Source organism: Mauremys mutica, chromosome 1 (genome assembly GCF_020497125.1).
Source record: "Mauremys mutica isolate MM-2020 ecotype Southern chromosome 1, ASM2049712v1, whole genome shotgun sequence".
Taxonomy (NCBI): Eukaryota; Metazoa; Chordata; order Testudines; family Geoemydidae; genus Mauremys; species Mauremys mutica.
In genome coordinates this window covers 238,612,074-238,630,042 of record NC_059072.1, presented here as the reverse complement: position 1 = coordinate 238,630,042, position 17,969 = coordinate 238,612,074, and the positions used below count along the sequence as shown (strand labels likewise).

The following is a 17,969-nucleotide window of genomic DNA, read 5'->3' as shown; positions in this document are numbered from 1 at the left end:
ATCAATTAAATAGCATAAAATATCTCAGTTATGTGGGGGTAACTCCTCAACTATACACCAATAAGAATTATATGAGCAAATCATACAGACCACAGACATACTTTAATAGTTACATACAGTCCCCTGCCTGGTGGATATATAATGTATGTTAATCTTATTTAATTCTCTCTCAATATGACTGGCCCATGGAACTTTTACTTTGATTTACATGGAGGTATCTATGCACATGAGACTCCTGTTGAAGTCAAGTAGGATGGGGCAAAATGCCATTATGTTTATAAATGTTGCCATCACAATTCTATGATGGAGCTAAGATGATGGTCCTGTAGTCCCATTCACGTACAGTTCCTGGCATTACTACAAACTTCCTGTGTGATCTGGGGCAAGTCAGCAGGACCATATTTTCAAAGGTATTTAAGTGACTAAAGATGCAAATAGGTGCTTAATTTTAAAAAGCACCTAAACAGATTAGACCCAGATCTTCAAAAGTATTTAGGCACCTAAGTCCCATTACTTTTGAGAATCTGGCTCTTAGTACATAACTACCACAGTCTAACAAAAAGTGTAAAGAAAATTCAAAATGTTTTTGAATTATACAAATTTAAAATTACCCAATCTGAAAAAAATAAACACACTCTAAAATGTATTGCTTTGTGTTCTGCTTGTAACAAATAGCTTGTTACCAGGCATTCAAAATGTTCATAGGGTCAAATTTTCTTGAAAATTTGGGGGTCAGCTACATTTGAAGAAATTATGTTGCAATGAAGCAGTTATTAAAAGTTTTTGTTGTAGATAGTTTTGGGTCCAACCTGTCTCCCATTGATTTCAATGGGAGTTTTTTAGCCATTGACTTCAGTAGGTGTTGTGTGTGCTCAGGATGGCTGAAAAATCAGGGCCCTGCTCCTTAGGTGATTAAATAAGGATTTATGAGTCTAACTTTAGGCATCCATACTTGAAATTTTTTATCATTGTTATTAGCTTTATTTTTCAGATAGGCTATTTAAAGCACAGCAAAGTGCTATGACTTGGCAGGAAAGCATAGTGCCCTACTGCATTAGGAAGGGACTGCAGAACCAGGAAGATGCATTTGAGGCTAGGGTCTGATACTTATTTGCACTGTAGAACAGGAATATGTATTCTAGCCTTAGGTTTGCTACTTTTGTGCACTTTGACCAACCTTTGTAGTGAGAGCAGGCTGTAAGGCCCATGCATGCATGGCTAAATTTAACTGTCTATGGAATGTGCATATGATGTCCAGTGTTCATTGAATGATGCAGAGCTCCACAGGAGCTTATTAGTTTTGCTAGCACCACTTGCACTTAATCAATCTGATTATCCAGAGCATCTCATCCATTGCCTACACAAAAAAGAAACTGAAAAATGTATATATGAGGAAATTTCCAAACTCTGTTAAAAAAAAGCTAATATTGGTAAGTGGCAACAATGTATTTACCTATCACATCATTTACAAAACTCAAGCTCACAAATGCAAAGAAATAAATAGTGATGACCACACAATAACTAAACACTTGGGCCAGCTCCTCAGCGAGTGTAGGTTGGCATAGGTATATTGATTATATCCATCTACATCAGCTAAGGTTCTGGCTCAAATGTATACGGAAATTGATTTGGAAGCCTTTGCTAATATGTACACTAACGGTTAAAAAATTAAGAAATGGTCAATATCCTAACCTATGACTACCTATACCATCAAGAGAGTTTATATGATTTTTGAGCCATATACAATGGACTGTATAATGTCCTCATGTTGTGTTTGCTCACCAATTCCTTTGAGCTTGATAGTATGACAGTATCTATTTAGTACTTTCTTTTAAATCTTATACTGCCTATTTTTATGTGATTTATCTTTCAGTGTGATGATTTCCTTGTTGCTGATTGTGTATCCTGTTTGGGGAGTTTAGACTTTATTTTTAAGGGTCTGTATTATTATCTTTAGTCTAACACCAGGTTTGGTCATTCAACGCTCTTTCACATTACTGCATGTTTGCAAATACATTGAGGTCATGATCACACAGCTCATATACACACATACAACTCTGGGCATTAGGGGATTTCTACACATAAGCTCACTACACCCAAATGTGAATCACACTTTTGTGCAAGCCCATTTGAAAATGTGATTCATGTACAGAGATAGAGACAAGGGCAGGTAAAATATACCCCCAAACTCTTATTTCTATTCAACCATGGACCTTTGAAAATCAATGGCTTTTCGGCCTCAAAGCCACTTAGGTGTTTTTAAAAACCCCACTTTGCTTACAGAAGAAATATGGTTTAAAAAAAAAGTAAATGCAAAGTTGTGACTTTTGTGTACTCATATTCATGATGCAATAAACATCTAGGAATCTTTCTCATAGATCATCATAAAGCCTTCGTTGCTACAACTGACACAAAACATAGCATAAGCAAAACATTAGCTAGCTAGTGTTTCTTCTACCAGTGTATGGAAATAGTATCTACTGAAAATATAGGTGCTCATTTTTGACAAGGTAGCATTTTACACTAAAATGTAAAACACTGGCACCTTGTGATCTGAACAGCTGAGCTGAAAGGGATTTTCTTTTTGTATGAACTATGTCCGACAAGTCTGTTTTTCTGTTTTCAGGTCAGATAGTCATGACAAGCTCTCTCTTCCTCGGAAACAATTCAGGGCCTGATTTTATTCTTTAATTTTAAATCTTAAAAACATCCCTAATTAATAATAATAATAATAATAATAATAATAAAAAACAAACCAAAAACTGCTCCATTTTCTTTAAATGAACAGATGAAGTTAAGGGGTATTTAAATTATGTAAATTACATATGGATTTCTATAGTAGGTGTCACCACAGAATCTGTCACACAGTTTAAGAGGCCATACTTCTCTTCTGTTACAGTTTTGCATAGACCTAATCAGTTTAATGATACTACACACACACACACACACACACACACACACACACACACACACACACACACACACACACACACACACACACACACACACATACGATTCTGCAGCACTTAGGCAAAATGCCTGTGAGAAATAACCTACAGCACTGCTCCAAGTAGGGGGTACTGCAGAGCTACACCATCACATGGGGAACTTGGGGATAAGTTTTGCCTGAGAGATATACAATCCCTCCATGAGCACTGCAATGAAAAGGGTGACTGCACAGGATGATGCAATATACTTTGCTCAAACTGCTCTTTAGGCCAATGTGGACAGGTAAGGTCATGCCCTGAGCGACTGCCATTCTGATAGCCCTTGGGACAAGCCTGCAGAGGATAGAGTCTTTGTACCACCCCTCTACATATCTGCATAAGGGCCAGTCACTATTTGGCACTGAACAAGGACTGCAGGTATGGGCCTTCAGTAGGTGTTTTATTGACGGAGAAGTCAATAGCCAAAAAGCAGGGGTAATTGAGTTCTTTTTCATTGTTTTCATCACACATTTTTCTTGAAGATGCATTATTATTACATAGTCTGTATCTTGTATCCAAAATTCACTGGACAATCTGCAGAAAATTAAGAAAATAAATAGAGATCTAAGGCCCCAGTCCTGTAACTGCCTCCATGTGGGTGGTGTGGAGGGGTTCAGCATGTGTAGAACTAGGGTCTAAGACCTTAACCCTGGAAAAGACATGGGTCCCTGGCATGAGCGGCAGATATCACAGGCAGTTCATGTGTTCCCCATGGTTCCTGGTACTTGCAAAAGGTTCCATTGAACTTAGTAGGACTCCAAGAGGGACAAAAAGACTAAATACCACTGACTATTTGGGGCCTCAGCAGAAAACAGATGAAGGTAGGGAAAGATAAGATGCAACACCAAGTAGTGTTTGAACACAGAAATCAGTACACATCTTATTAATTACATGATTTTATCCAGTTTATTTTCACCTATATTTTTTCTTATTTACATTTCTTTCAGAAGAAAACTAGATTTTCTATGCCTTTCAGGGTAAAGGAAGAGGATTGGGGAATTATAGTAGAAATTCATTTAAGTTTGCTTTTCAGGGAATGTGCAAGCATGCACATCTTGCTATCAACTAGGAAAATATTTGGAATGCAATCTTCCATTCCTCATCCAACCAAAACTTCCACTGGTGTCACTGGAAATTTTGGGTGGGCAAGTAATATATAATCAGATGAGTTGTTTGATCATTACACCTTATATATTTGATTGTGTATTTTTTATTTCTTCTACATATATTTTTACTGCCTAATGGAAAAAATACAGCAATTATTTAGTATCTAAAAATAATATCTGTAAATTTCTATAAATGGTAACCAAAGACTGGACAGACAAGTGGATAAAAGTGCCAAATTTGTATTTCAAAGCTAGAATATTGACTTCAAATTCTTTTTAAAGTTGTATTTTTATTAAAATTTATATGGCCATTTCCCCAGCATCAAAGTGGTAAAATTAATCAAAGGAATAAAAGGAAAGAAATATCTGATCTAGAATATTTTAATGGAAAACAGCCAGATTAGAAAAATAACTGTTCAGCCATAATGTAAAATCTACAAAAGAAGTCGCATTGCAAAAGAGTTAACTATTGACGTGATCAAGGTAAACACTTTTGCCACTAATTCAGTCCCCTCTCTTTAATTCAGAACTCTGATGTGGGAGGCCCCAGTTCTGCAGGACACAAAAGCTCATACCCTACTTTAAAATGTGAGAAATTCCATTGGCATGCTGATTCAGAGCCTGAGCTTTTGAACCTTAGAAAAAGCACTATGTTAGATCTAATGGTGTATTATTCAGTTTCACCATTGAAGTGGCTGCCTTTTTTCATATAGGTCAGTAGTTCCCAAACTTTAACAACCTGCGAACCCCTTTGAACAAAATGTCAAGTCTCACGAACCCCCTCCTAAAAATGAATATTTCCAGGTATTTTCTCCTTTACCTGAGTATAAATTATAAAAGCAGTGATCTTGGAAATATAAAATTTGTTTTTATCACATGCTTATTACACACTATTATTAATTATTTATCATTACAGTATTTTATTACATTATGAAAATGGCAACATTCTTCCAAGATCTCACATTTGTAGCTTGTATCATGTTGAATAAGCCTGTTATAAAACAAGGCTCCTATGTTTCATCAAGGAGTATCAGATGTGAAACAGCATGAAGATATTTAAGAAGCCAACTCAAGGAGTTTCTCCTACACAAGCATTCAGGGCTTGAGCAATCCAGGCAAACAAACAAAGCTTAAACTTGTTCTTCATAATAATTTTAAAAACAATCCTAGCTGCCTATTTAATTTTAAAAACAGCAAAAAATATCCACCTCCCTTTCCATTTCTTATAAGGAGTCTTGAAGTTTAAATCACCTCAGTCTGATAGATATGCTTGCTTTGATCTGCTTAGCTCTGGAAAGTCCAGGGGCTCTGGGCTGCTGGCCCCTTGCTGCCCAAGGTCCCTAGGGACATCTCTGTCTGCCATTAGGGAATTTTTCCCTGAGAACCCCCTGTAACATTTCACGAACCCCCAGGGGTTCACAAACCCCAATTTGGGAACCACTGATATAGGTGGATCACAGCTAATATGAGTCAACAGTGTAACACTGTTGCAAAAAGAGCAAACATAATTCTGGGATGTATTAGCAGGAGTGTTATAAGCAAGACATGAGAAGTAATTCTTCTGCTCTACTCTGTGCTGATTAGGCCTCAGCTAGAGTATTGTGTCCAGTTCTGGGCGCCACATTTCAGATGTGGACAAATTGGAAAAAGCCCAGAGAAGAGTAAAAAAAAAATGATTAAAGGTCTAGAAAACGTGATTTATGAGGGAAGACTGAAAACATTAGGTTTGTTTAGTCTGGAGAAGAGAAGACTGAGAGGGGACATGATAACAGTTTTCAAGTACATAAAAGGTTGTTACAAGGAGGAGGGAGAAAAAATTGTTCTCCTTAACCTCTGAGGATAGGACAAGCATCAAGGGGCTTAAATTACAGAAAGGACGGTTTAGGTTGGACATTGGGAAAAACTTCCTGACATGGCAGTTAAACACTGGAATAAATTGCCTAAATTTACTGTGGAATCTCCATTATTGGAGATTTTAAAGAGCAGGCTAGACAAATACCAGTCAGGGATGGTCTAGGTCAGGGGTCAGCAACCTTCAGCATGTGGACCATCAGGGTAATCTGCTGGCGGGCTGCAAGACATTTTGTTTACATTGACCGTCTGCAGGCACAGCCCCCCACACAGCGGCCATAGTTTGCCATTCCCGGCCAATGGGAGCTGCAGGAAGTGGTGGCCAGCACATTCCTGCAGCTCCTATTGGCTGGGTACGGTGAACTGCAGCCACTGTGAGCTGCGGCAGGCCATGCCTGCAGATGGTCAATGTAAACAAAATGTCTCATGGACCGTCAGTGGATTACTCTGATGGGCTGTGTGCCGAAGGTTGCCGACCCCTGGTCTAGATAATACTTAATCCTGCCATGAGTGCAGGGACTGGACTAGATAACTTCTCAAGGTCCCTTCCAGGCCTACGAGTCTATGATTCTATTGTTACAGTCATGCAGGATCAAACAGCAGCAGGCCATACCAACAATTTCAGCAGAAAGCTCCTTCCCGAAGGATTTCCTTTGGAAAACTCAAGAGGTTTGACTAATTCGAGATAAAGATCCAGACTTTTACAAGCCAGTTTCTGAACTTTAAATCTCATTCACCAAATAACATAAGACCAGCTCAAACTACCAAGACACATGCATATACTGGAGCTGGTCAAAATTTTCCAAATTTTGATTTTGTCACTTTTTTAAATCTACATTTAAAATTCTGACAAAAAAGGAATGTTTCAATATCTGCATTATTCCCTCCCTCCCAAAGTTTTGACCATTAACTATAAAAGATCAAAACTATAAAATTCTCCTAAACATTTGAATCATGAGCCACAGGTTCTGTGTGTGAAATTTGGAAGCATTCACCAACTCATGAAATGGTATTGATTTAGAAATATAAACACATATATTAGAATCAGAGAGTTTAAGGCCAGAAGGGACCATCAGATCATCTAATCTAAACTTCTATATATCATTGGCCACCAACTCCATCCAGCACCCACACAGTATACTCAGCAATCAAAATTACACCAAAGCATTACAGCCCACAAGAAACTAGACTAATATGTGGCACAGGTAGAGAATAAGAGGGACTGAGGTGCAGCAATCCTTGAGGCCCTCACAATGGGAGGGAAATGATTAAGTGAGATAAACCCAGCTAATTCTGGCAAGTGACCTACCCCCACATGCTGCAAAGGAAGGCAACCCCAATCCCCAAGGTCATTGCCAATTGGACGTGGGGAAAAATTCCTTCTCAATCCCCATATATGGCAATCAATTAGTCTCTGAGCATGTGAGCAAGAACCAGACAGCCAAGCACCTAAGAGAGAGAGAATGCTTGGTGCTACCTCAGAGCTCTGGCCCATCCCGCCCAATGTCCTATCTCCAGCTGTGGCCATTCCTGATAATTCAGTGTAAGGAGATAACACAGACCAGACCAAACCCAGAGTACATTTGGGGTATGAGGAAGGAAATCCCTGATGGCTGGCTGAAACCGTGAATTTTTAGGAACATAAGACATAAATTGGAAGTGAGCTCCAGGGTTGTTGACCCTTGCCCCCCACCATCACAAACAACTCCAACAGGCATTCATAATCATAAAAATGTCCATCTCTCTCAAAATTAATTTAATTTCTCCCACACCACCTATTTGGAGGCTGTTCCAGAACCTCACCCTTCTGATAGCATGAAACCTTCTAATTTCCAGACTGAATTTGTTCATAGACTGTTTTTATCCATTTGTTCTTGTGTGAACTCTGTCCTTTAGGTTAAATAGCTCTTCACCATGCCTGGTATTTACCCCCCTAAAGTATTTATGTAGTCCCCTCTCAGCCATCTTTTTGCTAGATTAAACAAACCAATCTCTTCCAATCCCCTTTCATAAAATAGGCCTTCCATTCCCCTGATCACCATAATAATGCTTCTCTGCACCTTTTCCAGTTTTAATTCATCTTTCTTCAACATAGGTGACCAGAATTGTATACAGTATTCCAAATGAGATCTTACCAATACCTAGTACAATGGCATTCATACTTCACTACCTCTACTGGAAATGCCTTACCTGATACATTCTAGGATCATATTTGCCTTTTTCACAACTGCGTAATATTGGTGGCTCCTAGTCATTGTGTGAATAGTCCACACACCCAGGTCTCTCCCCTCTTCTGTTGCTTCCAGCTGATAAGTTCTCAGCTTTTAGCATAAATTCTTATTATTAGACTCTAAATGCATGACCTTGCACTTTGTACTATTCAATTTCATCCCATTTCTATTACTCCAGTCTTCAAGTTCATCCAGATCTTCCTGCATAATATTCCAATCCCCCTCCATGTTGATGATGCATTTCAACTTTGTATCATCAGCAAATGTCATTGGCACACTCCTACTTTTTGTGCCAAGGTCATTAATAAAAATATTGACTAAAACTAGCCCCAAGACTGATCCACTAATAACCTTCCTCCAGTCCAGTAATTCATGTTTCAGCAGAACCTGTTGCCTTCTCCCTTTTAGTCAGTTCCTTATCTGCTTTACATTTCTTGTACTGATTCCCATCTTCCCTAATTTAACTAATAATTTTCCATGTGGTAATGTGTCAAATGCTTTGCTGAAGTCCAAGTAGATTAAATAACTGCACTTCCCTTATCTAAAAATGTCAGTTATTTTCTTAAAGAAAAAAAATCAGGTTACTCTGGCACAGTCTAAACTTTGGTAAACCCTATTGCATTACGCCCCCTTTACTATTTACCTCATGAAGTTAATTATTCTTTCTTTCACAATTTGTTCTAATACCACTGAAGTGAGACTAACAGGTCTATAATTACTCCGATCACTCCCCACCCCCTGCTTTCTTAAAGATAGGTACAACGTTAACTATTCTCCAGTCATATGTTATTACTCCTGAATAGACAGAATTATTAAAATTCCTTGCTAATGGACTAGCAATCTCATCTGCCAGTTCTTTCTGTAATCTGGGATGGAAATCTCCTTCCACTTCCCCAATTTGAGCACATTTAGCTCTTTACGTTTGTCTTCCACCTCAAATGTAGCAATGTCCATATCCGACACTCATTTCTAATAACCATACTGCCTTCATGCCCATGTTCCATATTATCATCCTTACTGAAAACCAATTAAAAGGATTCATTCCATTTCTGGGCCATATCTAGCTTATCTTTAATCTTCTTCTGGTCCACACTGCACAGCGACTGCATAACTTCATCCTTCCTCATACTTTTTTTATTTATATAACTAAAAATCCTCATTATTTATTTAAATTGCTTGGAAAGAGCTAATTCATCTTGACTTTTAACAATTCTCACTTTATTCCTACATTGTCTAACCTCCATGATGTTACTTTCTTTGTTAATCAACCACTTTTTCCATTCCCTATAGGGTCTCTGTCAACTCCTAATCATCTTTTGGAGGTAATTATTCCAGTTGGGGCTGGAACCTGTCCTTACAATTTTATTCCCTTGCTTGGGATGCAAATTTCAGATTGTTTTTGTATAGTTGATTTGAGGAAATTCCAAGTCTCCTCCATATTTAAGCTCTTGAGTTCTTCAATTCAGTTGACTTCTGTAACTAAATTCACTGAATTTCCCCAAATCTGCCTTTAGGAAATCAAAAATCATAGCTGATGACCTGATATGGATTATCCTTCCATTCCTAACTCAGAGTCAACGTTTTACTTGCTACTCTAATGGTGGTTGTGGTATTCAAAATCTGGGCAAATCAAATGGGGACATCACACTATTAAATAATCCCATATTTGATTCAGAGTAAAAGACTTTGAACATGAAAACATATCTAAAAGATATGGGGCAGGAATTCCATGTTAGCTGTTACAAAACTGTAGCAGGACAGCTCGCCCCTTAATGGGTGTAGGTCTGATGCTAGCCAATCCTGATTGCAGACTGAAGGACACCTGGGTTAAATCAGGTAATTCCCTATAAAGGGCAGCAGGTGGCTGAAGTGAAGGGGGTGGCTCAGGAAGCTGTGGCAGAGCCTGCAGAGAGCGATGAAAGGCTCCTGCAGGGAAGACCCTAAGACCAGGGGAGTTGCCTCAGGCAGGGGGGCCTGAAAGAGCTCCTGTCCAAGCAGAGGAGAGAATGCAAAGGCCTCAGGCAGGAAGGCCTGGGCGGAGGAAGAGAAACCTTGTGCTGTGTGGTTTTAGAAATGGACTTTAGAGATTGAGTTTTATCTGCAGTTTTATTTTACATTAATAAACCTAGTCCCCAAAGAGGGGTAGTTTTGACCAAGAAAAAGCTTAAAGGGAAGTTTTATTTGAACAGTCCAGGAGGGGAAAGTGAGTCAGGCTGCCTATAGCTTGACCCTCGGCCACGATGGGGTGCATGGGAGGTTGCCGGCCAGGTTTCAGAAATGATATTTGGTAGGATGAAGATTATATCTAACAATCTGTTATATTTTCTCATTTTACTTCATATTAATTACGTTGTCTTCAGCTAGCATTTGTCTGAATTACCATGAAAACATGAAAAAAAGTTGGTTGGAAAATACTTTTTATTATAAAATGTACAGTATACTGACCTTAACATTATAAAATACAGTAACGTATCAGAGTCTTGTAAAGACCAATAATTTATAAAATGAGACAAATCATTGTTGTTCTTTCTAGTCTCATAGTCTGGCTTTAAAATATATATAAAATATATAATAATTGAATTCAACTGGAGCATCCTTACTGGCTGGAAAAGGTTCATTCATTACAATCTGAATGTCCTTGATTAGAAATAGATCACTCTTATTTGCTAAATTAATCTTTGATCTGGAATAGCAGATAGAAGAATTAATAGACAGGTTAGTAATCATATTCTATAAGGCTAGGTTATGAAATGCACTGCAGGGGATAAAAAAACTGATGTCTTTCCTACAAAATAATAAAGCACTTTTATCACTGTATCTCACTTACTACAGTTAATACTTCTTTGGTATTTTTAAAGTGCTTGTTAAGCCAAGGCATAGCTTTGGAATATCAACAGGTATGTGTACAGTACATTAGGTCTCAGGTGCTGTGGAATGCCATGAGAAATTACGTTACATCATGTAAACAATTGTGTTAGCCCCCTCATTTAAGTATTTTCATTGTCTCTTGCTGCTGCAGGATCATGGTCATTACGAAAGCAGTGATGTATTGCTCATGAAAATGAGAATTAAAATCCCACTTTTGTGCCCTCTGTATCCCTGGCTTTGCTTACAAACAGTACTTTCCTGCTGCACTTGCTTGGCAGTGACTGGGCATTTGTGTCTAGTCAAAGGAGCTTGTTTGAACTTTAGAATATGTGAATATAAGTTGTTTTTGAATCACTGCCCAGTATATTTTTCGCAGTGCATTTGTAGAAGCCTGCATCCCTTTGTGTAGATTGCTGGATGATTAATGACCCCTGAGGGTGAAGGAATTTGTTTCCATACAGACGGGACTGAGCTCCTGTTGTCAGATGTGATTTGTCTGGGAGCTCCCATGTTATTTCTGCTTTAGGAATCCCAATGGCCATGCAGTTCAGCTTAACTGCATTGCCAGGCCTGGCGTAGATGACTGGTGCTGGCTCACTGGTGATCCGGGGTGGATAGGCTATCACTATGACTGGGACATTCATAATAGAGGTGCCGTACTCTGTCACTGCCTTGCACAGGTAGGTGCCCCTGTCAAATACAGAGGCATTGCGCACAGTGAGCGAGCCGTTCTCTAGGAGGGAGAAGCGACCCATGGCTTGAGGGCCATCTAGTACCATCCCATTGGGCAGTGTCCAGGAAATGTGTGCTCGGGGGTTCGGCTGGGTGACGCAGTGGAGCTGCAAAGTCTCTCCATTGATGATGCTCACCAGGTTGTTGTACTGGTTGCTGATTTCTGGCTTGAGACCCACCTTCAGGAAGACCACTCTCTCCGCATAGCCTCCTGGGTTCCTGGCCGTGCAGCGATAAGTCCCAGCATCCACTGCAGAGAGGCCACTGATGTGCAATTTCCCATCCCTCTTGTGGTAGAATCTCTGCAAGTGGCTGCCGCTCTGCAGCTCAGTGCCATTGGGAAGGATCCAAGATGTGCTGGGCTCAGGGTTCCCGTGCACTGAGCAGTTCAGATTGATACTGTGCCCAGCCGTGGCAGTGATTCTTTCATTGACTGGGTCCCTGAAGGTGGGTTTCTCCAAATGATCTGTGACCAGGAGCTGTACAATCAGCCGAGCCTCTCCCCCTTCATTCCGCCCGATGCACACTAGCTGCACTGAGTCTGTCTGCCTCACCCCCCTGATGTCCAGGGTGCCATTGCGGTGCACAGTAATTCTGTTCCCATAGTAGGGAGAAGGCAGAATCACTCCTTCTGGGAAAGCCCATAAGATCCGTGGAGCTGGGATGCCTTCAGCTTTACAGTCAATAAGTTTCCGGCTCTCCTTCATGGCTGTCTCTCTCACAGATGTGATTGGGTTGGGATGCCCATTGATTCTGGGAGGCTGAACATTGACTTGGATCCAGACTATTTTCCTGTCTTCCCCAGCACTGTTCCTCACCACACAAGTATAATTGCCGCTGTCAGATCTCTGGGCCTTTTGGATGAGGAGGGTGCCATCCCCATACACTTGATATTTGTCAGACCGGAGAGGAATGGGTCTGTTGGTTGGAGAGAGCCATATCACCCTGGGGGTGGGCTCGCCTTTGGCTTTGCAAGGCACAGTGACCACGTCTCCATAGGGTACATTAATAACAGAGTAGGTTTTGTTTCTGATCGTTGCAGGCTCAGACACCACTTTGACCCGTATTCTCATCTCATCCTTCCCAATTTGGTTCTCAGCATAACAGGTGTAGTCCCCTTCCTCTCTCAGCCCCACATCATTAAAATACAGTGTTCCATTGTTAAAGACCACGTATCTCTTTGCTCGGTTTCCACTGTCGTCTGACTGCATGAAGGTGTTTATCATGCTGCCATCAGGGAGGCCCCAGGAGATCTCGGGGTTTGGCAGACCAGTGGCTACACAGTCAACTTTCAAGTCTCCACCATACATAACCTTGTGGTTATTCTCATTCTTGTGTTCTATTTTGGCAGGTCTCATCATCACGTTCACTTTGAGAACTACATAGTCATCTCCAATCTTATTGCGGGCCATACACAGATAGTCTCCTGCATCCTTATCCGTGACTGCATGGACAACCAAAGTCCCGTTGCCAAACACCTTGATTCTGGTCTCCAAGCTAATTTGGGGAAAGAAAAGAGAATGCGATATGAGCTGCAAAATCAGTATTCATTATTTTATTATTTACTGTAACTCACAGAAAACCCCATTAAAAATAGCAGTGTTGCTACAACTAGGTAATTAGAATGTACTACAAATTTTAACCGTTTTTTCACCAGAAAGAAAATACAAAAATAATTCTGTTCAGTTGCAACCAAACAATTCTTCTCTGAACTTAAATGTACCCATCTACTGAGTTAAGGATTTTTGATTTATTCTATTACTCTTTTAATGTAGAGTACATCTACCATACTCTGTAATATTCAGACATGGTAACACTGAACATTAATTTATATATACATGCATCTACATACCCTAACTATGGGGAGAATGGAATGCTATACTCAAGTCAATTATGAATCAAAATGTGTTACTTCCTACGGATTCCCATACACCCTTTTTAAACTTTCAGAAAAATTTCAAGGAGTAAATTTTTAACAGAGTTATATATTTGTACACAAAATTAATCACCTTATAATGGATCTCATGATGGCTAAGGGGAGGAGGGAATTATGGTTACACAAACTATACAAAATGCCATTTTGTTGCTATAGCTAAAAGGTATAAAAATGTATTGTGGATAATACTCACAGCCTGCCCAAATATTAAATATGTCATCATGAAATAAACCATGATGAACTTGTTCATTAATCAGGAATGCTGTTGGCAAATAATCTGGCATTATCATGCAGCAAGCATGTTAATAGAAAAATATCTCTTATCACTCTGTCTATGAACCTCAGTGAATGATTGAGTGGCATTTTACATATCTGTGTGGAAATTTATGTTTTGGGGAAAACATATCAGTGGAATTTACTGCAAATTGTGAGAGTGATTATTATAGTGGTAGTGTGGTTTGATTTCATGAGCATTAGAGATTTCTCTTATAAGAACCTACATAGGGTAGTATTTGCACAGGTCTAGTTACAAGCCATTATTAATGCTAGAATGACTGTACTTATTTAAATAAATAATTGTAGGAGGTTTTATTTCTTCAGCACTGAAATTATGCTAAGGTCATTTCTGTCCAATGGGTCAAATAGACAAAATGTAATGGCTTACAGTAGAATGGGGCTCATCTGATTGGGGGAGGGGAACGGGGACAGAGCAGAACAGGAAAATGAAGTAAATGAAGTCAGTGTATACACCTCCCTCCATGTAATGTTCAGAGACCCAGAACAGCCAATTGGTTGGGATACTCACTCAGGATGTGAAAGACCCAGGTTGAAAACTCTGTTCTCCCTGATTCACACCCGGGGCTTGAAGACGGGTATGTCATGTGAGTGTCCTGCATAGTGTCATTCTCTCTCTCTGATTCAATGAATAGTTATTTATTCATACAAAGTGGAAAGGCTCCAACGAGGGGACGGAGAGTAAGAGAGACAGACTCTATAGGCTGGTGGTTAGGACACTTGCCTGGAATGTTCCTGCACTACCTGATTTGGAGCAGGGACTCAAACTGGAATCTCCCCCCTCCCAAGTGAGTGCTCCAAACACTGGGTACTGGCTATTCTGGGGTGGGTTTCTCTCCTATTTTTTTGCAAAAAAAATTCAAAAGGTCTTGTAGCAAAAAGGTTCCATAGCAAAATGAAAATAACTTCCAAAACCCCAAAATTTTAAATGACACACTTCTTTTCCAGCTAGCCCTAGGTATTTGTGCAAGCATAAGAATTAGTGTAATGGATATAAATAAACTGATTTACAGAAGTTCTGAGCATCCACGGCTCCTTTTTAGCTTGACCAAAGTTATGGGCACTCAGCTAGGCCTATACATGTTCATATGTACCAAAGTAGACATTTTCAGTGATTTTTAACCCTATCATTACACCATATATTTTCAATACCAGGAAAAGTTGCCAGTTTTGTAAAGATGTACCTAGATTTAACGTCCTAATTATTTTTTCCTGAACTTGTAATATATTTTAAATAATAATATTACATATAATATTTGGGAAAGATCTATATTTTTCATAAAGGAGTTAAGAATGCTCCATTTAGTCTGTCGTAATCTTATACAATAGTGACACACTGGATCCCCTCCAAAAGAACCATTTCATAACAGTCCCCTCAAAACAATCAGTCTGTCATTTCCCAAGAGGAAGGACTTTTCTTTGACAGACAGGTGTCTATGCAGTACTAGTCAAATTCCAGGTATGCAATTAGATGCCACTGAAATGCTGTATGACCCCAGAGAAACCTATATCACAAATAGGGCCCTAACAAATTCACAGTCCATTTTGCTCAATTTCATGGTCATATGATTTTAAAAATTTCATGATTTCAGATATTTAAATCTGAAATTTCACGGAGTTGTAATTGTAGGGGTCCTGACCCAAACAGGAGTTGTGTGGGGGTTGCAAGGTTATTGTAGGGGGTGTTCCAGTACTGCCACCCTTACTTCTGCGCTGCTGCTGGTGGTGGCACTGCCATCAAAGCTGGGTAGCTGGATAGCGAGGCGCCCAGCTCTGAAGGCAGAGCCACTGCCAGCAGTTGCTACCCTTACTTCAGAGCTGCTGCCTTCAGAGCTGGGCCCTTGGAGAGCAACCACCATTCTCCAGCCGCCCAGCTCTGAAGGCAGCAGCACAGAAGTAAGGGTGGCATGGTATAGTATTGCCACTCTTACTTCTGCACTGCTGCTGGCGGGGTGCTGCCTTCAGAGCTAGGTGCTCGGCCAACAGCCACTGCTCTCCGGCCATTCAGCTCTGAACACAGTGCAGAAGTAAGGGTGGCAATACTGCAACCCCCCTGAAATAACCTTGCGACCGCCCCAGGGATCGGCAACCTTTGGCACGTGGCCCATCAGAAAAATCTGCTGGCGGGTCAGGACGGTTTGTTTACCTGCAGCATCCGCAGGTTTGGCCCATTGCAGCTCCCACTGGCCGTGGTTCACCATTCCAGGCCAATGGGGGCTGTGGGGAAGCCGCGCAGGCCAACCGATGTGCTGGCCGCTGCTTCGCACAGCCCCCATTGGCCTGGAATGGCAAAACATGGCCAGTGGGAGCTGCAATCGGCCGAACCTGCAGATGCTGCAGGTAAACAAACCATCCTGGCCCGCCAGCGGATTTACCTGAGGGGCTACATGCCAAAGGCTTCCAATCCCTGGTATAAGGTAAAAGCAAACAAAAGACCAAATTTCACAAGGGGAGACCAGATGTCACGGTCCATGATGTGTTTTGCATGGCCATGAATTTGATAGGGCCCTAATCAAAATCTTTTACTGCCTGGTTCTTTACTACCCTGGCAGTGTGACCGTAATAGATTTAAATTGGATTTTTTTTCCATTTTATTAGTGTCATTATTTTAAAATAGCTTTTGCTTTGGACTCTTCTCCTATCAAATCAAGTCAATAACAATACTCCTCTTTATTTCAATGGGCTTTGCATTAGCCTCATTGGAAGAATAATTTAAGCAGGCCACAATGAATAGCAATCTACCTGTGCAGAGAATCAATCATCCTTTTGGAAGGTAGCCTCCATAATATCCGGGGCCAGGGATCCCCGGAAGCACTGCAGTCCAGATGCAGGGTGCTGCCGTAGGTTACATCTGTTCTCTGCGGAGAGCTCCAAGTGATCTTGGCATTTGATGACTGCTTCTTCACATAGAGCTGAACCGTTCTCCTAGCTGCCCCCACCATGTTAGCCGCGATGCACTCATAGCTCCCACTGTCCTTGGGGGAGACGTTCCGTATGTAAAGTGTTCCATTGGGGAAGACAAATAAATTCCCATTGACAAACTGGGAGGGTCGGATCTGGGTGCCATCAAAGAGCACCCAGCGGATGCTAGGGAGGGGTGCTGCTTTGGCAGTGCAATGAATGTAAATGTTGTGACCAAAGGGCAAGGAAATATTCTCCTGTTTTTCCTGATGAATCATTGGAGGTAACGCTGCAATGTGAAGCCTCACGGCTATGCTGTCCGCTCCTGCAGTGTTGCTAGCTATGCACTTGTACACTCCTCGGTCTGAAAACGTCACCTCCTTGATAGACAAAGTTCTATTTTCATGGAGCATTATCCTGCTCTCAGCAGTGGTTATTGTCTGCAATATCTTCCTATCAGGTAAAATCCATGAAATATGTGGGCGTGGGATCCCATTGGCCTGGCATTCCATTGCCACCGTGTCTCCAAAATAAACAGTGGCATCTCGGTAGCGGGAAACTAACATTTTGGGCTGCTGGGCTGTCACTGTCAACAGAACAATCATTTTATCGACACCATGCAGGTTCTGAGCAGTGCACAAGTACTGCCCGCGGTCCTGGAGTTGAACATTTCGGATAATGAATGTGCCATTTTTCAAGACTTCAAACCGTTGTATCCTTGTGTTTGCTGTCATCAGAGCTCCTGGGAGGATAGGACAAAAGAAAGAAAATTGGAGAGTTTGTTCTTAAGACAGACAACATTGCACTGAAAGACATTTATGGAAAGTCTCTATTTACTGCATATTAACAATAATGAAGTAGAAGCTAGGAGTGAAGATGAATGGGGCTAACAGACTCCCCAGTAAGAATGATCTATATGGGCAAAATCTGATATTTGCCTTCTGGTATACTCCTGTGGCTTTAGTTTAAGAATTTGGCTCTGGAGTTTTTGTTGTCCAACCTAACCATCCAAAAAGTCCAAGACTTAAAAACAGTGGAAAAAGGTTCTCAGAGTACAATATAC

At 40.6% G+C, this 17,969-nt stretch overlaps 1 protein-coding gene across 1 annotated transcript in view; it reads right to left on the bottom strand.

Moving 5' to 3' along the window:
• Positions 1 to 10,625: 10,625 nt before the first annotated feature.
• MXRA5 (matrix remodeling associated 5) overlaps positions 10,626 to 17,969 on the bottom strand; it is a 30,407-nt gene continuing 23,063 nt past the window's right edge. Inside the window, exons 5-6 of the mRNA XM_045014058.1 lie at positions 16,748 to 17,648; positions 10,626 to 13,272 (exon numbers count right to left, since the gene is read on the bottom strand). Of these exons, the coding sequence (XP_044869993.1) occupies positions 11,364 to 13,272; positions 16,748 to 17,648 (2,810 nt within the window). The 3' untranslated portion in view covers positions 10,626 to 11,363. The remainder of the gene's footprint in view (positions 13,273 to 16,747; positions 17,649 to 17,969) is intronic.